This window comes from Macrobrachium rosenbergii, chromosome 51, assembly GCF_040412425.1.
Source record: "Macrobrachium rosenbergii isolate ZJJX-2024 chromosome 51, ASM4041242v1, whole genome shotgun sequence".
Classification (NCBI taxonomy): Eukaryota; Metazoa; Arthropoda; class Malacostraca; order Decapoda; family Palaemonidae; genus Macrobrachium; species Macrobrachium rosenbergii.
Genome location: NC_089791.1, coordinates 57,760,383 through 57,783,767, shown reverse-complemented (window position 1 = coordinate 57,783,767; position 23,385 = coordinate 57,760,383). Strand labels below are relative to the sequence as shown.

At 37.9% G+C, this 23,385-nt stretch overlaps 1 protein-coding gene across 4 annotated transcripts in view; it reads right to left on the bottom strand.

Annotated features, from left to right (window-relative positions):
- The window catches only part of LOC136833434 (uncharacterized), a 144,629-nt gene that overhangs the window by 44,126 nt on the left and 77,118 nt on the right, over positions 1–23,385 (bottom strand). For 3 of the 4 annotated variants that reach the window (XM_067095592.1, XM_067095591.1, XM_067095593.1), the window contains exon 3: positions 16,240–16,864. In XM_067095592.1, the coding sequence (XP_066951693.1) occupies positions 16,240–16,864 (625 nt within the window). Of the gene's footprint in view, positions 1–2,695; positions 3,410–16,239; positions 16,865–23,385 lie in introns of those variants that run through there. The other variant, XM_067095594.1, reaches the window with a different exon arrangement.

Below are 23,385 nucleotides of genomic sequence, written 5' to 3'. Positions count from 1 at the left end.
ACTAAAATCACTCGATGCAAGTCAGTGCTTATGTTTGGAAACAATATGTGAGTGCTAATGCGCAAAGTCATGTTCATTATACTGTTTATGCCCTTTGTCTTGGTTCTAACACTGGTGCAACAAACAGTTTTCACATAACAGCCCACACAGCTGGTCTTCATTTAGCTTTATCATGTAAAAAGATACAATAAATCAGAATCAACATATCCTTTTCAAATTAAAAAAATCTCAATAGAGTCATCAGCAATCTGGAGGACAGAATTATTACATTAAAGTAGAATCTCATCCTCTGCTTTTATATATAATCACATACCCATTAATCTCTTCGTACGAGATAAACTATTGTTTTCTTAAATGCTTTCTGTTACTCTATTACTTCACATCAATAGCTAATCCACAAGCTGCCATTCGTTATTTATGATCATCAGCAACACTGCGCATTCTGCCCGGATCATATATCAAATAAGCAAAGATTCCACCTTATACTGATTTTTAGTTTTCTGTAAAAGAACACTATTGTGCCGGCTTTGTCTGTCCGTCCGCACTTTATTCTGTCCTCCCTCAGATCTTAAAACCTACTGAGGCTAGAGGGCTGCAAATTGGTATGTTGATCATCCACCCTCCAGTCATCAAACATAGCAAATTGCAGCCCTCTAGCCTCAGTAGTTTTTATTTAATTTAATGTTAAAGTTAGCCATAATCGTGCTTCTGGCAAAGCTATAGGATAGGCCACCACCGGGCCGTGGTTAAAGTTTTATGGGCCGCGTCTCATACAATATTATACCGAGACCACCGAAAGACAGATCTACTTTCGGTGGCCTTGATTATACGCTGTAGCGGCTTTACAGAGAACTAGATTGCGCCGAAGAAACTTCGGCGCGGTTTTTACTTGTTTTCCTCTTCCTCATATGCATAGCACATGAAGAGGTTTTTCTTAACTGTCAAAAACATGTGGTATTTCAGTCTTCTTCCTCCGTTAGAGAACTTCAGCTAATACGATGGAATTCGACTGAGTTATTTTTATCTTTAGCAAATTTTCGGTGGAAGGCAACTTTAACTTAGACGGTCCACGCCTGTTTGTCTCGTTCTACCAAGGAACACGATCATTTTTTTAGAATGAAAAAACATGCTTACTTATCAGCACTGGTGGAAATCTCTAACATGACATTCTTTTTCGAAATGTGACTAACATTAAAGTTTTTCAAAAGGTATGACAGAAAATATTCAGCGTTTTCGAAAAATGATTTATGGACGATTTTTTTATGACATGTTTCCACCTCATGTATCGCACGTGATAGCAAAAGGACACAAATTATCAGAGTAAGAAATTTCTTTACTCCTTTCTCAATGTGCGCAAATTAGCGTCTCGCTTGAACTGACACGCCTCATTCAAGTCACGGTATGACTAATGAAGAGCTGTAAAGAAAGAAATCCGTTTGCTGAGCTAGCAAACCATGGGCTACATTTAGCAGTTGATTAACACTCTGCGGAATTTACGTCTTCTTGTAGAAATGTGTCATTTTATTTAGATGATCATACATGATACCAAAATTAACTACACTGATGAATAATGATCTAACTAATTATTCCCTATTAAAATGTGAATCGCCTTTTAATTTTTCGTAAAATTACGTGCGTCTGTTTTCCCGTAATCCGGTTAACAGACAGACAAGTAGAACTACACACAACCTCCTAGGAAGAGGTCATGAGGAACAAAAATCGACTAAAACTCTCTAATATGATCCGTGGGATGACATGCACGATTTGCATGGCTGAGTTAGTAACTATCTTCAAGAATCTTAAAAGCTTCTAATCACTGGAGCGACTTAAAACACTCACTACAGACACTTGGCTCCTCTTTCCGAAGTTGAATAAGGAGCCCTCTCGATTCCCCATGGACCAGCTTTTGAAGGGCTGTTTCGTTCTTTTCAAAGGACAGGCAAAGGAGAATCACAGTAACTGTTTGAGCTTTGACACCTGGCCTCATAGTGAGATTTGTCATTGTAAAATCACAAATGGAAGTGTAACTTCTATCTATAATACGACGATAAACGTTCAAATAAGATACATTGGCTGTACGTGAAAACGTACATTAGGCATATATGTAAATATACATAAGTATATATCTGTACTTCAAGTAACAAACACAGACAGACAGAGAATCGAAGATGAAATATATCTCAATTCATATCGCAGAGTCCATTTCGTGACAATTAAGACTGTTTCATTTTTATCTAACAGGACCCGTCTCTCTCTCTCTCTCTCTCTCTCTCTCTCTCTCTCTCTCTCTCTTAATTCCCCTTAGACGTAGAACTTATGAACTCTGACGCCAAGAGTCATCTTATGTGTTGTTACTAATAATAGTGGCATAAAATGAACCTCACAGAGACCTGCCATGTGGAGGTTTTCTAAAGAAGACTGATTACATTCCTAGATTTTTTTAGCGACAAAACTTGCTATCCAGAGAATCAGACTTTTTGAAAAGCGAAAAGCCTAACCTCATTTTATAGCTCAGAAAGCTTTATTGTGAATTACTGAACAGTAAACATTCAAAGTCTTAACTTCTGAGCAGACAAACCTGAGACATCAGTATTTCACACAGCACTAACCGGGAAGGCATAATATCATTATGGAAAAACAAAGAGTGCACAAACTAGAAGGTACCTACAATATGGCGGTGAAATATTTTCCTTACCTTGTAATCGATAAACAAAAGACATGAAGCCTCTTTTCACTGGTCACGCTGTTTGATTCTAGCGGTTCCCTCATGCAAAATCTGAACGTAAGACGCGATCAGATTCAACGCCCAACAAATAAGTATCACGCACTTGTTAATCAGTTTAGTCTTTATGCACTCATGTTCTGAAAGGCATTTTGTGACCGTAAACATAACGTAGCTAAGTTAGAGACATGTATCGTAATTTCTCTTGACGATTTATACCGCCTTAATGATGTGTTACACACTTCGACTTAAATAAATGGACAGTCTGTCTCTTTTTGAAATCAAACAGTCATTTCTAAACCACACTTTCTAAAGAACATGCTTTAGTCAAGATCGATCATTCTGAGGGAGAAAATTCATTCCGCTCACCTTTCCACTTCGCGCCCAGACACCCACCAAAGCACAGGCGTAGCTCACACACGCTTCCTCTCGCGAGGGAGGCCGAAAGCCATCTGGCTGGCTGTGTTCGTTCAAGAATTCAACTCCTATCTACATGCTACTCTAATTCCCCCGCTCTCTTCCACTCCTGACACGCGCTTTCTCATCCAATCAGATTACGGTGTTTCCACCTAAAGGAATTTTGATAGGCCAACGATACAAAAAAATTACAAGTTTATGTATCCGAGAGTTTTCGGTAAGGATGCGGAGGAACGTCCACCATTATGCGGCCCCAGGGAGCGAGGTTACTGCGGGATTTCCTTTTAGCTCGAAAGAGGAGGGATATAAGGACCGTAAGGCAGGACGCGGGTGTCTCCGGATGGAAGGAAGCCTGAGGAAGGAGTAAAATACAGGGGAAGAGAAGCAAAATTTCCGTGCCGTAGACGACAGCTAACCAGGGAGGGAAGGCGTTATAACACTCTGGGTGGGGGACGCCCTCCCCAGCGGCTTTTCTCCCTCATTCTTGTCTCTGTCGAAAGAGCGGTACTTTGGGCTGAGCAAATTCCTATCTATGGGGAGAATGAGGCGCACTGTTTACCGTCCGTTCTTTCCGTTTACTTGTGCGACGCTCGACTTTTGTACCAAAATGACAGAATCCTCTATACAGGAATCATTTTTTGGCAAACCTAAGTGAGCATTTACTATGCTTTACCAAACTCCATTTCACGTTCAAACAGAACTGTACGTAGGTATCCTATTAGTGCTTTGTAAAGTTCTACATGATTAACGACACAAAAACACACACACACACACACACACACACATACACACATATATATATATATATATATATATATATATATATATATATATATATATATATATATATATATATTCGTGGATTTTATCTTTATTATATATTCTCACGTTCCATATTTTCATGGTTTCAGTTATACATACATAAATACATACATACATACATACATACATACATACATACATACATACACATATATATATATATATATATATATATATATATATATATATACATACATACATACATACATATATCACTTTTCCACTCATTGATACGTGCTCCTGCGCTGGCCAGGATTCCAGAATAGGTTTAGAACGAAAGATAGTGAGTTTAACCACCAGGAAATAACGTGAAACAAACCTCTAGAGGTCTCTTAAATTCTTGAAGCATCACTGAATTTCTTATTCTCGGTTTGCCGTCAAGTCGCGTCTCAATAATGAGAGCACATTACTACATCACACTCGGCGAAAGCGGTTCCACTCCGATGGGGTGAGGATGAAGGATTTTCATTGTTTAGTGAAGAACTGTCAAGTCTATAAAAGGAAATATAATACTAGACAAAAAAGTTCTCTTTGAATGATGTGGCTATCTGATTTTTGGACCTGAATAAGAAGGAAAAGCAGGACTGGTCTGGGTAGTACACGAGAAGTAAGAGAGGACACAAGGCGGATGAATATAAAAGTAAAATAATGTGATAAAAATGTGGGGCGTTAATGAAAGGCTAAACCGGAGTAGTTAAGGATGTTGGGTAACGGATTTAATTCTGTTAACAAGCACTTACCCAAGTCCTTAGTCCTTCCCTTCAGCGAAAAGCGCTTAGTAATGAGAATTACCCTTCCTTTCAGTGACGCTAGCAAGACACCTCTCTCTCTCTCTCTCTCTCTCTCTCCAACAAGGCCAATATGAATGAGTTTGAGGGATCAAGCACATTGTTACGTCCTGCCGGGATTCGAACCAAGAATCTCCCGCCAGAGTCCAGCATGCTAACGCTCATGACCCGAGAGAGAGAGAGAGAGAGAGGAGAGAGACAGAGAGCAATTAAGTCTTCCAGAAATTTGTGCTAACAATGGGACTCGAAGTAAGCTGTAACTATTTCCTTCCATGGGATCTTGCCATTCGTAAGTCAAAATGCAGATTAGCACCGAAGAGTCAAGCACTTTGTGGCAGCACAGCTGTCTGGCCACAGGGGTTTTAGGCTACAGCTAATCGGTTGTGGTGATGAGTGAAAGAATGTGCAGGGCTTAGACTCCTTAAGGGAGGGAGGGAGGGAGGGAGTAAGGGAGGGATGGTGGGGCGGGGGAGGGGGTAGAGTTGGCTGTAGCCAAGGAGGTTTCGGCTGTAACAGTTCCCACGGTGAAAGAAGTCTTAGCGAGCAAAAGTAGATGGTAATTGTTTTTCTGTTTCCTCTTTTTGGGGCATTAGAACATGCAAATGCATGACTGCGTTCTGCCAGTCTCGAAGGATTGTCAGAACACAGTCTTCGAACATTTCCACGCATTCCATTAACATAATATGATCAAGCATTAGTAAATCATTAGTTTCAATAAAGACCATGAGTACATCATTAGTTTAAATAAAGACCATATCTTCTAAAATGAAACTTTTGATTAATTTTATGCAATGTTATGCATCTCCCCTTCCAAATGTGTTTGATGAAACGAAAAAGAAATACAAAAAAGTCTTAACACCAATCCATGGCACGAGTGACATCGGTCACCCACCTTCCTCATTACATAATAAAAAAAAAAAAAACATTACAACCCTTTCCACCCAACACTCAGTAATTCCCTCCTCAACCGTCACTTCCTTCTTTAGCAAAAAAGATAAAAAAAGAAAAGAAAAGAAAGGACTGACCCTTAGCACTGCAAAAAACCGGAAACTTATGATGAGATGGCTTTGAACCCGTAGAAGTACAATTAGTTTCTATCACTCGTAAAAAAATTACTTGTACTCGTATTGAGAAACAACTTATGTCCACATTTAAGATGTAGAGAAATGCTACCAAGATTGTGGTTTTATACATACATACATACATACATACATACATATATACATACATACATACATGTGTATATAAAGCGCCACAAACACCCGTTGATATCGCAATCACTTTACCATGGGAATAACTTACATTCAAAGAGAATCAAGAATGAAATGAATTTCTGCCCCTGCTAGGATTCAAACCGAGTCATCTTGATCTCCGAATGGCTAAGCCGACGGTCTTCCTCTGTATTTGCTCCCAAGACAAATGGTCCAACCCTGGTCCAGGGTAGATGCACTTACCAGTTATACTTCTTGTGGGGTGTAACTTATTCCTAAGGTAAAGTGACCTCGATATTCAGCGATAATTGTAGCTTAATACGAGTATTTAGGATTATAAAAAAAGTCATGTGTTCAAGTGACAAAGTTCTATACACACACATATGTGTGTGTGTGTGTGTGTGCTTGCGTTCTTGAAATAACTGGAACACGTGGTTGACATATGCAAATGTACCACACGGTGGATAGATTCTGAACAGTTTTGTCTTTAGTATTAAAGACATCTGCAAGAGGCCTGATCCCTGGTGTTAGGGTGACGGTGCAAACGGACTTACAGACAGGTGAAAAAATATTACCACCTGACAGAAGGTGGAGCCGTAACCTCATTTGTGACTGGGGTCGGCGCTCCATTAACACATCTTGTTTTTCTTTGCAGGTGGGTTCCCACTATTAAGCCCAGACAAACTACCACCATTCAGATATATACATGTTGTATGTCTTGAAATGAGTGAGTTAAATTCGTAGATTCTTAGTTTAATATTTAAATGCTTATAAAAGCTTTCTTTTATAAAACTTGATGCAAATGTACTTCTTTTCTGCATATTATTCGAATAAATAAGTTTTTTCGGCACCTTCCCAATCTATAATAGTTTTGCTTTCACATACGTGAACGAACATTGCATTGTTCTCTGCATTTCTTATATCTTTTGTGCTCTTATATTGTCTTTTCAAAATCTTTATATTTTGGCCAAAATAAAAACTGTCAGAAGACACATGGGACTTAAAATACACATCCTTTATTATTGTCGGCAGAATCTTTTACAAGTTTTTTTTATTGTATTATTATTCATGAACTCTAAACTTCTTCGGATACCACATCACATGGTAAGGCAAGCAGGTTTTTTATGTTTCTCTGCTACTATTATCTAAAGAAGTTTTATTTGCTGATCTTACGGTATTGTCTAATACAATATCAGCATAATTTCATTTCTTGCTTATATTCCTGAACATGTTTATTTCACCTTCAAGATACTTAAAGCCACATGCACATAATATTCATAAAAACATGAATGCCAAAAATATTTTTTTTTATTTTGTTGATTTGGGTAGACATGTTTGTATATTTTCCATATACATTGTATTTAACTCCATCTTTACTTTTAGGTATTAGTCGGTCCAGAAATGGTAGATTACTGTCTTTTTCCATTTCTACTGTGAATTTTTTTTATTACACTAATTCCAATTCATTTAATTTACCAAAGAAAGTGCTTATATCTTCATTCGATGACCACATACACATGCTTTTAACATACCTAAACCTTATATTACAACGCGTGGAATGATCTTACTTAATATTCTGCTAAAAAAAAAAACACACACACACGTGAAATTATCCACGTTGGTCAAACAAGTTCCTTGCCCTAACAGAGAGGACATATCAGGTTTGCGCGAGAAGCCTCTGCATTTTTCCGCCATGTACGGGACTCCGAGTATTGGCACTAATTGGGATGATCCTTTCTTGTTGTTTAAAAGAACGTAGAATCTGCAGTCATAAGTAAAAAGAAAAAAAATCATATATCTGTAAGCCAGTGGAAAGGGGAATTAGTGAATAAGACTAGAATTGGCCACCTAATAACCAAAGTAGTACGAAGCTTCCCAGCTACCGTTTGCTATTACCCTTTCATTCTCAATGACCTCTCCCACTTGGACATCTTACTCTTGTATTTAGCCCATTTCATTTCTTATAACTAACTCCTGCTACAATGCCCCTTTGTGATATATATATAAGGCTTCATACTTCACTTGAAAACAGATGTACTGTAACATCTGGAATATAATGTAATTTTCATAAGAATATTTTTATTATATGGGCTTCCTTTATTTTTCATTTACGTTGTCTGAACACAACTTACCATAGTTCTCACATACACAGGTGTATTTTATACACCTACCTACCAACCTATCTATCTATCTATCTATCTATCTATCTATCTATCTATCTATCTATCTATCTATCTATCAATCTATTTACCTATATATCCATACATATATGTAATATATATATATATATATATATATATATATATATATATATATATATATATATATATATATATATATATATATATATATATATATATGTGTGTGTGTGTGTGTAGCAAAGGTCCCAAATTTAGTTATTTCTGTCGGGCTGTGACTCCCAGTCCAAAACACTAAAGAAAGATAGAAACAAGAACTTCGGGGGATTAACTTGTAGTAAACTATTATCTACAAAAAATTCAAGTTTCTTGTGCATCAAACGTGGGTCCTCACAGCCCTCATCAACTACTAAATTACCCTAAATCTTTTAGTTGATAGGCTTACAGTTTGTCTAAGTGTTTTCACAACTTTTGTGCGCTGGTTTCCGACAGTCTCTGATTGCTTGGAATCCCAAAACGACCACCAGGGGGCTTCAGTTACTGTTGGTCTCCCCCTCGTGGACTCGAGAACTTCTTTATTAAACTTGTGGTTAGGTCAGTGTATTCATGTTGTAACAAATGTTATTTGACCCAATTTTTGCATACGATACCTCCGAGACAGACATGCATGTGACCGCGAGAGCTGATAGTTTACAAGTGAATATCACAGTACCGGTTATCTTTACATGACCAATTAGTCGTTGAATTTACGTAGATGATTCCCGAAAAAAGAGCTATAGAAAATAAGAACAACTGGCGCTGTCACATGCATACACACATTCATACGTACGTACATTCGAACATTGTGTATTTATATACACAAAAATGCAAACAAAAATAAACAGTTTATTTTATAAACCAACAAGTCAATTTCACCTACATTTTGTACACTGAAAACTGTTCAGGCAATTCACTCTGGATTTCTTAACTGCCGTAATCAAGGGAACAATAATTACGGCTTTACCAAAATAGAAGGCCATCAAATGAAAAAACATTAAATAAAAGCGATAGAATTTTTCATTCGAGATACCAGGAAGACAACAATTTTGCTTTTATTTCATTGAGTAAATTCAAAACAATAACAATAATGTTTGCTTCGCTTCCGAAGAAATTGTGTTATGAATACAATTAACAAATAGTTTCAGACAAAAATATACATACATGTGCACAGACATTCTAAAACTACTTATAAAAATGGATATATATACATGCTAAACATATTGTAACTCAATACATACAGTATACTATGTGATTCTCATAAAAATTTACCCACGATAACTTCGTATGCTTGTACATCATGCATCCGGCCGTGAAGTTATTTCCACTGAAATGTTTCAGAACATTTAACGTAATAGAATGAAAATTCTTTCATCATGAAGACTAATTTTACTAGCCATTTATTTTTTATTACTCAGAAACATTACTAAGACCATCTTATTTCCAGCCACTACAACCATTGGCGTTTTAGAAACTGATTTCAGCTTGCTCGATGTGTGTGCGTATGTATGTACACCAGCATTCGATCCTGACCGGAATCTGAATTGAATCTATTCAGCCGGAACCAGGGCCGGATTAAGCTGGTGGGAGGCCTGGGGCCCACTCTGGTGGGAGGCCCCCTTTCCAACTCCTATTGCATACACTACAAACTATAGTGTATATATAAACTATATTATAAGCTATAGTCTATATACAAACTATATTATTAAATTAAAATGTATTGTTTTTATTGGTGGGAGGCACCCTCTTGGTGGGTGGGCCGGGGCCCAGGCCCTGGCCCCCCACTTAATCCGGCCCCGGCCGGAACCACTACTGATAAATTGATGATAGCTAGGTTAGAAAACTTGATGGCTGTAATACACCTAATTTTAACTGGGCGCAATGAAAATATCCTCGTTATTTGGTTATAGTTGATTTATTGGGTCGTCCTGTTACACGAAAAAAAAAAATATAAAAACATTTAATTTCAAGATGAACTGCTCAAACTTGTGTAATCTGTCTGGACTTTCTCGTCAAATCTAAAGATTATGATTATGATCTTTTCAAAAGGTAGAAGTTTTGTCCATGCTTCATATCCATACGCTTGTAAAATGAATCTCTCTCTCTCTCTCTCTCTCTCTCTCTCTCTCTCTCTCCGTATGGGTGAACAGACATACGCAGCATGAATAAAATGCGAGCTTTCACGAAAACTACGCTGCACGTGTTCATTTACACTGAGGCCAGAAGAAAAATTCGTTATATAAGAAGTAAGAATCATCGACTTAGTCACGAATGTTTGAAATGCCATGCTTGATTTCAGGTTTGGAAGAACTGAAGCGTAAGTACAGTAAGAGAAAAAAAAATCCTAAGCGTCATCGAAGGAACTGCAGGACGTTAGTCAACAATGACAAGGAAGAAGTTTTGGATACACAGTAACAATAAGCCATCTGCGTGGGTGTCTTTCGTCACTCGGTGCTGTGCTACGCCTGTTGCCATTATTCAAGTTCATGCTTATTGGGGCAAATTTCTGACAAGGCGGGGTAAACCACCCCGGAAGGGCCCTTCTCCCGAAAAATTGCCTCCGTGGGAAGGTGGTGCCGTCAGTGTGGCCTCACGCGGTGCACTGCAAGCATTACTTCAAGATTCTTTGTAGCGTACCTTGGGCCCCTGGGTGCATTAATTTTCGTTTCTTTTATTATACTTCCGTTCATATTCTCTTACATCTTACTTTCCACCCTCTCAAACAATTGTTTCAACATTGTTTTCAGCGCTGAATGACCTCATAGGTCCCAGCGCTTAGCCTTTGGCCTAAATTATATATTCCATTTCATTCCATTCCCAAAAGTTACACTCCTCCCTCTCCCAAAATCTAATCGTTTGTTGACAGTCACGAGGCCCACCTTTGCTACAATTATCATCAAAATCCAACTATAACTTTTTTCGTAATCTTATTAACAAACACACGAACAAACAAACCGAACCAAAATCATAACTTCCTTGGCTGAGGTAAAAACCACGCTTAATGTCCACAGCATTGCAACTTGTCGAGGGAAGATTAATCACCGAGAAGGCTGCTGTTGAGGACCGTTCGTCACTAGCGCCTGAGGACACGGGACAAAGCGCATCAGAATAGTCGCGATTGGGGGAACTTAAGAGCAGCTTCGTAAATTGTTTGGCCAACGTCGCGCTCTGCGGTTCTTGGGGTTGCACGCACGAGGGAGCAGGGAGACAATCTCTAAGCAGACACCCAACCTCACTTCAGCCTCATTATTCGCTATCCTTCGCACAGCGCCGCCCTTCTCCCAAGGACAAGAATAAAGAACAGCATTGTCACAACAGACGTATATAATCATATTATTTGTTCGTTATCCTCATTCTCTGAGACCTAAGTCAAAATCAGTATGAAGTGGGGCATCCTTGAATACAAGACTCCCCCTCTCTCTCTCTCTCTCTCTCTCTCTCTCTCTCTCTCTCTCTCTCTCTCTCTCTCTCTCTGATAGAATATACCTATAATTTTTCTCCATCATACCGTTGAACGTCAGCAACACGTATCACATATTGACAAGTATTTTATCCAATAGTCGGTAATGCAAAGAAAATGTTTACACGTACAGAATACATGCACCATATATATATATATATATATATATATATATATATATATATATATATATATATATATATATATATACATTTATATATACATATACATGTGTGTATAATGTATACATAGTAAATATATCTATATATGTATATACATAGAAGTAATAGAAGTATACATACATAGTCGATACACACATAGCATAATATGGGTTAAATGCAGAGTAATATAAGTGTTCTGTAAGTTTCCCGTTAATTACAGTCACTGTGTACAAACTTCGCAAAAATATTTAGAGATAAAGAGTCAAGGCATTGTTAAAACTAAACGGAAAATGTACAAATTTCCAGAAAAATGATCAAGTCATCGTGTTCCTGAATCTTGAAGACCTCCTCGGTGTCACGTCACTTCGTCATCCGGGATGGGGGGGGGAGGGGAGGGGAAGTTCTTGTTGACGTCCCGGTAACCGCATAGACACCTGCGTCAAGTGGACCACTGTCAGTCGCCAACACCGCCACCCGTGAGTCGGGAGGAAAGGCGAACGGTGCGCAGTGTGGCAGAGATGTCGGAGTCTTTGGTGGACGAAGACGCGGTTCCCACCGCAACTGAATGGGCACCGAGAAGGTCGTTAAGACTCAGGAACAAGATGCCGAGATCACTTTCACTGGGGCAGCCATTAGAGTAGTTTGTGCATGTTCCGTTTAGCTCTATCGTTTTTTAAGAAGTGAGTTTGCCCGTAGCATATCACTGGATTTATCCTTTATAATTCTGGCTACGGCAGTGTACTATACACACTATATATATATATATATATATATATATATATATATATATATATATATATATATATATATATATATATATATATATATATATATATTACATATATACATACATACATACATATATACATAGATGGATAAATAGATAAACAGATACATAGATACATGGATATATATATATATATATATATATATATATATATATATATATATATATATATATATATATATATATATATATATATTATAAAATCACCATAATTTTTGGGATTGCAGAAAATGCAATTTAACATGAACATGACCTGTTATTTACCTAATAAACTTAACATGCAGCAAATTATACTTTCCTTGTGGAAAACCTCATGTTTTCAAGCTAATTTTCTTTTTAACGTCACTGAAGAGAAAAAAATTCTTGCCTTTACTTGTTCAGTGTGATTATTAGGACAGGACATAAATGATCTGTCTTTATCCAGACAAAATTAAAGTAGAGGCCTGGTTGCGGTTGTACAAATTGGACATTTTCTTCGGCTCTCAAAACAGATGGATACACCGCAGACTGGTCTTGCCGGAGCCGTATCAATAAACTTAGCGGTACCAACTTTCATCACGAGAAGGTTTATGATTATATTTATACTAACAGAAAACCGGTCGTTCTTACGGTATGTACAGGCAGGGGCAACATGTGCTCTTGATTGCACTTATGTATGCGTGTGCGGAAATTCAAATTCGTTCAAGAACACACCCACAAAATGACAGACTAATGAGGTTATTTCAACATTTGAGTTCAAACTCTTCGACAGCAGTTTCAGCCATGCGTTTGCTTACCCAAGAGGCCTCTAATGACAAAGCACAAAAGGCGGGGCAGGAACGCAGCTATTATGATTGCATTACAGGCGTAGGAAAGGCGAGGAAGCTAGGGCACTAGCTCCTCCCTAATCTTGGCAAAGGGAAACAAATTCTGAAATTCATAACAGTGCTGTTCCTGATGCATTACAGTCTACAACTCACAAATAGATCCAAATTACATGGTCGGTAAATGAAAACCAACGACGAAGTATCAGCAATATTGATCATAACATCTGTTCATGTTTCACACTCGTGGAGTGAGGCTTTCCCTTTTTTTATGGTGTGCACTTTGATGAAATATTGAACATACACGTTTGATTTATTTCCTCGCAAATTGTTCTCTCTCTCTCTCTCTCTCTCTCTCTCTCTCTCTCTCTCTCTCTCTCTCTCTTTCTATATATATATATATATATATATATATATATATATATATATATATATATATATATATATATATATATATATAGATACTCACAGCGGTGACCCACGACAGTCAACTACCAACCAGGGTACATAATTTACAGCACAGGACAAGAGATTTACACCAGATTTTTAATGAACGCCCCCATACCGTTCAATTTCACGTCAGTTCCGGGGATCGAACGCAAGTTGTCAATCTGAGTGCCGAGAATTGTATGGTACTGATAACCATGGACACTTCCCTACAGAAGCTTGTCTGAGTGAAAGGAATCGTTAAGTTCCTTCCTACAACCTGAAAACAAACTTCATTCTCTCATGTTAGGCCATGTGTTTATCATTTCTTACCTTTAAACTGAGATTATCGGTACGGGGGAAGTTATTGCTAAATTTCACTCAGCAACGTTCATGATTCATGGATTTTTCAGAGTATTCAAACGTTACCAAATTGCGAAGCATGCAGTGTGACTGAAGTGTGGCAAGTATGTTATACATCTTGAAAACGAAAAACAAACTACGCGTTGTTATTTTTATATGGGAATTCCTTTGCTTCTTCGTTGGGCATAATTTAGATTAGCATTCCTAATGGGAAAGACTCAACCATAGTTTTACAGTTTAACAGATGATGTCCTGGATGTCTAAGTAACGGGGAAACACAGCATATTCGGGAACGAATTCGTTCCGACGACTAAAACTTAAGTTTGTCTTTCTGAACAGGCAAACATTTGCTAGACTAACCACCATAATACTCACTTTTAAGAATATTACGTATAATCGTTACAGCCAGCCCATTGATGAAACCTGAGGTCATTATCACCAACGTATTTTTCCCATGACTAATCACCTGGAAGAGCACGAAGTGTAATCAAACCATTATGGAAAATCCGTAAAAGCAAACTTCCTAATATAGTGACAAAGACCAACGGAGCGATCAAAGGATACCCGAAAAGCCCAATTATGGTCCATCGGAGGGGAATTACAGGTGGCAGCTTCTGACGGAAGTTTTCCCACGGCGTTTAAGGCGTCAGGCATGAGAGATATGCTCAAATACTGAAACATGAAATTATCGCCATTTACCTCTTATGTGAACACAAAATGCTTTCGGCCCCTAAATCAGGAGACAAGTAGCGCGTCATTTATGTCGTTTTTGTTATGATAATTTTCTTCATAACTCCACACTCTGTGGTTGGTCATATTGCTCTTGCTAATACGACTCCTTCTTTTCCAGACGTTGACTTTGAATATCTTCGACAATTTCCAAGATACAGGTTCGAAAGGTAATGGGCCATACAGGGGTAGAGGGTGGGTGGAGGGAGGACCGAATGTTGCAATATGCCACATAGGTAAAAAAATGCATTAATATTTTTCGATCACAAATTATTATTATTATTATTATTATTATTATTATTATTATTATTATTATTATGAAAATTGGTAATAGCAGCTCTCTGCCAAAACCTAGGCTCATCTCCTTAGCTGTAAAGATTCCTTCAAATTACGAACGTGTAACTATTAGAATATTATCTACGCGTAATTATTACTTGGAGTCAGTAATAAATTGTAATCGTTTCACACCAACTTTAAAGCTAGAACCTCCCAGATCAAATGACAACATATAATAAAAGCCAAACTTCAGCAACAAATAATTCAGCCCAACTTTAGTGAACCAAGTTATACCTTGATATTTCGATTCAAGACGGTTGATCTCGCAAAAGGCCGGTTCGCATTTTATAACAAAACACCTTATATGGCTACTGTCTTTTTAAAATCTTCCAATATACATCGTTTCATAACTTGTTACTAACTTGCTTTGAGATTATTAATTTTAAATTGAAATTACATGTCGTTAAATAAGTGAGTCTGGTTTACATAGGCGGCAGTCAAGGAAAGGAACCGGAAGTTGTATGACGTGCCTGCATGTGGAGACACGATCCTTGAGTTATACGTCCTATAACACGTTATACAGCGAATAACTTGTTATATGTGAAAAAACGTTGCAGATCCTTATCTACATATCAGTAAAAATAAAAAAAATGAAACAATAGATGGACTGCAGAAGAATTCTACGATAAAAATCTACACTATCAGGAAGAATTTAAAAAAATGAAACGTTAGATGGACTGGGGAAGAATTCTACGATAAAAAAATGATTAAACGATGAAGATAATTGCCGTAAATTAAAGATAATTTCTGAGGGCTCAGTCTGGTAAAGAACCAAATCTGAAAAGGTTAAGAACAACCAAAAGAAAATTTTACAGATCAAGGAAACAAACTGATAAAAAAAGAGGAAAAACAAAATATATAAAGATCCCTTGAAAGACCACTAAAACGGAACAAAGACAAAAAAGATTCACGACCACTTACCTTCCTTCTTGAACTGTCTTTACAGTACTAGGACAATACGCGTTCTCTACCATTACATTTCAGGTTTCATAATATAACTAAAACATCATATGAAAACACAACAGGAAACATACACTTACATGCACTCATGGAGTGGAGAGCCGAAGTTGCCTCCTGTGGCAGATGGATGTGGGGGCGGGAGGACCCAACCCTAGGAGGGAGGGGCGGTGGCAAATAAGGTGAGGTCACAGGTTGCGATGACGTCACGGGCACATGTTGGTAGACCGAAGTCGAAGAGGATATGAGCTGCTGCTTCGAAGTCATGGGAAGAGGCTGATAGGGAGACGAAGACGTCGGGATGTGTTGGTGCGAGGAAGAGCCGCCCGTTGGCTGGTGAGACCCCACCGGAGGGACGTGGCTGGGCGAGGTCAAATGAAGATACTGATATGGGGATTTGAGACCCATGTTTAATCCATTTATGGCGGAGACGGTCATGGTGGTGCCGTTAACCCCGGGAATAGTAACAGTGGATTCAACAACCGTGGAAGAACTGCTGCTATCGGAGCTGTTATTCTGCAAGAGGCCTCCGCCCAAGGAGGAAGAAGACGGGGCGCCGTTCGCGAGAGACCCGTTTTGCATTTGGACGTGGTTCTCAGCGGCACCGATTGACGCGTTGTTGCTGCTTAGGCTGGTTGTTCCACCGTTTCCTGTCTTGCCGATGATGACAGAGCTGTTCTGATTGGCAGCAGCGGCGACGGCATTTTTCTGGAAAATATCATTACTATTAGTCGCCTCTCATGTTTAATGTTAACAGGAAAAAGCTCGTGGGGATGAAAGAAGGAAGGAGAGGAAGAAGCCAATTCACGAGAAAAAACATAAAAATGGCAATTAACGAATAACTATCCGAAACCAGAGGAAAAATACTCTGTAAAAGGAAATTTAAAAAACTCTTGATTGGAGCTATTAATACCAGTCATAAATTCACTATTCTTGATTTTTCTATAAGAAAATTAACATAAAAACTTCTAAAGCATTTCCGATAAATTAAAATTCTTTTCGTTTCCTTTCAAAGAAATACTAATAAACATCATGTGTATGAATGCAAAAAACAGCATTAGTAAATTAAAATAACAAAAGCAGACAGGAACTGGGCATTAATGGTGCACAAAGGCATACACATACTGTATACCTAACGGTGCAGAATATTGTTTATAAAAATCTGAGAAGAGCAAATGGAAGCATAAAAGGGAAAGGGGGACGAAAAGTAGGCACGCAGGCTTTCGTAACTTATTTCTATTGATAATTACTTCTGATTATCTCAGAAATTAAAAGTGTCATCCACAGCCGAATGGAACATGGAATGGAATACAGAGTTTAGGCCAAAGGCCTATGAGGTCATTCAGCGCAGGAAAGGAAATTGAGAGTAGGTAGGTTTAAAAAGTGCAACGATAGGAAAACCTCACAGTTGCACTATGGAATAATTTTTAGGAGAGGGTGGATAGCAAGATGGAAGAAGGATAATATGAAGAAGGATAATTGAAGATAATATGAATGGAGGTGCAGTAAAAGAAATGAACGGGGTTGCAGCTAGGGGCCGAAGGGACGCTGCGAGAACGTTTAGTAACTGGCTACAGTGCACCCCGTGAGGTGCACTGACGGCACTAACCCCCTACGGTGACCTATGGCCGACTGGGAATGATTCCTTTTAAACTTTCGAACTGCTAGATGGAATTTTGGGTCACCCCTTCAAGATAACCCCTGCTCAGAGCACTTTTAGTACCGAGTAATGCTGTGTTTGATCCAAGTATCACATTTTCACACCTACTTGCAAGTCCATTTCGAATTACAGTATGTTCAGTAACGTGAGTTGTTTTTTTTTATATCCTCTCTGGGTGATTTTTCTTACAATTTTTCGTATTTGTTGGTAGCAAGAAAGTATCATTTATACAGAAAGGAAGCCACTGATGAATATATATGAAAAATACAGCCTACCCCGTGTACAATTATGGACAAGTTTTGAAAGGCACCTGTTAAACTGTTTGGTAGCTCGTTCATCTTTAGTCCTTCAGATGAAATGCTAAACTGCTCCACAACCACGTAGATAACGGATAATTCTGTTAATTAACTTATGTGGACAGTCTACTATCCACAAACTAGATGGACGGGTGGTTAATTTGACTACAAAGCGACGGTGTGCAATACACGTGGATAAATTGTGAAACTCTACGTTGATTCCATCCACATTTCATTCGGAACCAAGACTATAATACTTCTGCTACGAGTACTCGTAATGACAATAACAGAATTTGTAAGCATAACCCTCGGTATTGTATAGGTTGTAACTACAATCTTGCAACGAACTACATTGTTCTCACTGTAGATATTTCGCTAATTTTATTTATATTTAACTTTTGTGGACAAAAAACCTCAAGAGAAAGATGAAATAAGACTAAACTTGGAATGGGAAAAGTAAAGAACACAAAATCACATTCATTCACACGTTCACACACAGAACTAAGGAAAGAAAAGGAACAGAGTTCTTCAGTACAATGAAATACCACAATGTTTTCAATAGCCTATCCCCGTCAGGGGAATACATAAGTGAAAAAATTCTTGGATCAAGATTTGGAAGTGGGAAATATATAAGGGAAACGTTCTTGTTACCAAAAGTCTACCCTCAAAAGTTGATAATCCAAGTTCTATTTATTGCAAAGCCGTACGCCTTTTTTTTTTTTGTAAATATGAAACAAATGTTAAAAGAGAGAGTTTAGCTGGGGACTTCCAACATGCAAATGTAAGACAGTAAATGAAACCATTAAATAAAGAAATCCTAAGCACCCTGTATACTTCACAGACGAACAATTTTTTGCGCAAAATATTTTTTCCACCTGTATCTCCAGTACTAAAAAGAAAATAACCTTTACCTACCTAAGACTGGACATATGACCAGCAGATCAACTTTCAACTGGACTAGGAAAAAGAAACAGAAAGTTTTTTTTTTTAACTCAAGAGGATGGTTTTCGGAGAGAGAGAGAGAGAGAGAGAGAGAGAGAGAGAGAGAGAGAGAGAGAGAGAGAGAGAGAAGGTGCTTGCTATGAAAAGAGATTCAGTCATTTACAGTTATGAAACCAAGTTTTTGAGAATGTAAGAATCCACTGAGGTTTAAATGTTGGGATGCCTAAAAGAAACGAATGCATTGTCTTTCTCAAATCAGTCATGTTTGGAAAATAACAGATTTTTGTTGATATCAGCCTATATTTACAGAACGAGATCTTGTACAGGGCCTCCTGTGAAGGCAGATCGAAAGGTAAACTTACTGATCTTTAGTATTAAGCAATAATCAGCCCGCCCAATTAATGCTGCTGGTAATGTTAATATCGAAAATGTACACCGCTATCGTCAATGCACAATTAAAATGATTTAATTGGCAATTAACATAGGAGCCTTTGTCAGATGATCTAGAGCGTGAAAGCAGACGAGGCCATATGCAAAAGAGGCGAGTTTACTGTCGCACATTAAGATATCTGGTTGAAGGGATGTCGGGTTATGTCTTCAGCTGTGATTGTACAATGGTCTCTAATGACCTGTTGTGCGAACAGATGGTATGGTACGGGAATGTGAGCAAGGTCAGGGAAGGAGACAGGGAGGGAGGAAGTGAGAAGGGAGGAGTCAAATACATCTGAGGTGAATGGCAAGGAAAGGCCAGGTAGGTGAAGGGAGGGCAATACATCAACTGTTATTAAATTGATGGGGTGGCTTATGAAACCGTCGTTTCACTACATTTACTTTCACTTGTGTATTACTCTTCGTCTCCTTTGTTATGGACGGATATTCGTGCTCTGTGTTACGGCATTATTTCTTAAGGGTTTTCTGATAAAAAATGAGATAGTTTAGATGTATACTACATCTATCACACCATTTCCGACAACTTTTTTTCTCCTCGTTTGGAGGAAAGTCTAGCTTACTCTACATCACATGGGCATGCAAAGCCACTGTTGCTGACCGCTGATGGTACGCAAGGATACGTAAGATTTTGGTCAAAATCGACTTCTTTCTTATTCGGTCCTGCCCTCCTTGATGCAGAAAATTGTCAGTGTATCTTAGGAACCTTTTATTTGCCCATTCGCCGGATGGCGTTTAACTGTCTCCGATTACACCACGTGCACTTTGGGATGGTATATTCTAGAAACCTTGAAACGACATAAAAGGGTGAGTATCTTCTTATTTCGTTACTATTCCATTTTGTCTAACATTTTGTGAAGAGAAGTCGGACACATTTCTTGCATACATACATATCTCATTAGCAAGGCCTATCTACAAACATACATGTTTTGGGATGTCCTATTGGCTGTCGTTTATATTTGCTAAATAGTATGCACGATGACGGAAGGAAAGATATGCCAGCTAAAGAAGCTGGGGAAGAGACCTAACTGAACAGAAACTTGGGTTGTCAATAAAACAAATCAAAACAGAGTGAAAAGTGCCTAAATATTGGGAAACTTTCAAACAGCGGCAACTGGAACTGGAATTAAGCAGATCAGTGTACAGTGTTATCATGATAATGTGACAATGGCCACTATAATATACATTTGGAAACAACGGTTCAGTAGACATGAAATTTTGGTGAGTTTTAAGCTAAGATTATTGTACAGCTATCCACGGTAGGTTATGGGGAAGGGAAAGAAACTGATGAGCTTGTATTAGACCACAATATCTTGGCTTGCTCTAAGCTGAAGGGGTATAGGAATGATAATCTCACAACTTTGGACGATCAGATCCAATATTTACTAACAGGCTAACTATTAATGGTATACTATAAAGGTCTAAACCTTTACAAAGCAAACACAGAGGTTATATATGGAGCAAAATATAGTAACCTAACACGGCTACACGTTAGTTTATAAATGATATCTTCTTAACGAGATGCGTGCAAGGAAATACAGACTGCTGTGTTGTGCATGTTCAGAGGCAATTTATCCTTATGGTTGATAGTCCTGTTGTTTTTTTTTTAATACACTGTCTAAAATAATAAATACTAACCTCGGAACTTTAGTATTAATTGTCGATCATTCGTCCAAATACTAACCTGGCTTCAAAACTGTCAACAGGAGGCGGTAACTGTTTTCATCATACAGCCCAGTAATTTACATCATCGAAATATACTTAATTTTATATGATCATAATTACGGTTATAAATCTAAAGGATATTTTTAGATTGGTTAGTAACAGTATGGCATTTTGAAATTGTTGACAGGTTTTTCTAAATAATGATTAACAAGGAGAGAAAAAAACGTATGATTTTCAGCTTGAGTCATAGCGGAAAAGAAAAAATACCGGAAGCTTCGGTAAAGATGAATAAAAGAAAATGCAGTTGTCAGGGCAAAATCTATGAAAGTATTAAAATGAATATGAGGAAAATACTCGTTTTTTGACTCAGTTCCAGAAAGAAGACTATATCGATATAAAATATACAAATATATAAAATATACAAATATGATTTGTGAGCTGGCAACTTACGACTTTGGTTTCGAGATAAAAAGAGAATGAAATAAAACATTATTTTCCTATTCTTCTTTCAGAGTGTAAGCATGTATACCAGGCAATGAAGTCTCAAGATTATCAGTCTCTGGTACACGATTACTTTCTGTCACATGGAACTACTCCAGTGAAAGTTACCAATAAGCATTAGAAAGTGCGTTAAATTCTGACGGTCGCAGTAATCATCGCAGGTGCTAATGGTACACATCTATTTTCCGGAGCACTGATGGTTCACACCCTTAAGGCAACTGTAATTTTGACTGATATTCGTTTCTCTTAACGTTTTCATCATATACACACGTTATGCCTTTATTTGTTGTTTTGCATGTCGAAAACATTTTTAAACCATGTGAAACTTCTAGGCCCCATTAAATAATTTGGTTTCTCTTCTTTAGATTTTTTCTTTTTAATTAAGTTTTATGTCTCTAAAATCCAGGCCCTAACAGCTTTGGAATGGTCCAGGAAGCAGAAAAAAGACAAATACACGCAAAAATACTACATACACACACGTACAAATACAAAACATGTATATATGTGTCTGTATGTATGTTTGTATGTATATACATACATTATATATATGTATACATATAGAAAATATATATAAATATATATAAATATATAGAACATTGAAAGGCAAGTTGATGCAATGGTGGGAAAGGAGTGGCTGGAGGTATACCTGATTATTATCTGACTGAAATGTGCAAATGGACAGATTTCACTGAAGGCCAGTCAAAAATGGTGCGATAATTGTTAAAAGACAGAGATTGAGGAGCTGGTAATAAGAATGACATATATAAGACGGTGGATGAAAAATAGGCAAGGGTTAAAGACACTGAATGCGGAGGTGGAAATGTGGAAAATTCAATGAAGGGGGGTCACAGAATCACCAAGGGGTGGTTGTTGGAGTAGAGGGAGAGGGAGAGCAAATAAATGCAGTAAAGGGATGCAAATGCAGAGAGGTTAAGGAGCAAATGGATACTAGAAGTACTGAATAATGAAGAGATGTCTGAAGAGAATGCACTCCTGTGCCAATGTTTTGAGAGAGTTGTTCAATGTAGAACATTAAAAAAAAGGGGCAAATTTAATTAATGCAATGATGTAAGAGGTAGTGTAACCTGGGGGATGATTTTGAAAGTGTCTGTTATGGATACAATGAGGCCAACTATGAGGTCAAAGAAGAGAAAGGCACCACGATGTGATTACATGATAGACATTCAGGTACCTGAGTGAGAGTGTAATGAAGTGGCTGACCAGGATGTGTAAGGTATGGACGGATGAGGGTAAGGTTTCAAAGAAAAAAACGGAGATGAAGAGCATTTGTTTCTTTGTGAAGGTGACAGAGGCGTCTAAGAATAATAGTATATAACATTACTTAGTATACTGGGGAAGGCACAGTGTAGAATTTTGAAGGAGGAAATAGCTCACAACAAAATGATTTTTAGAAGTGCAGTGGGGGCTTACACATAGAGAAGGGCGGGCGTATCAAGAGTTGTTTCAGAAATTTGACAGTGAAGAGAAAAATCTGCTTATGGTGTATATGAATGTCAAAAAAACTTATGAAACAACTGATATAGATGTAATACGGAGGATGTTGAGAATGTTTGAGTGCAAAGTGTAAGAAATAATTTGAAAGCAATTAGAACTTTTTCTGGAGAAAGGGAAGTGTTTTAAAATGTGCAGTTGGAAACATGATAGATATGGTATAAGGATGGAGTGAAACAAGAAGTCAAAGAAAGGACAGGAGATTG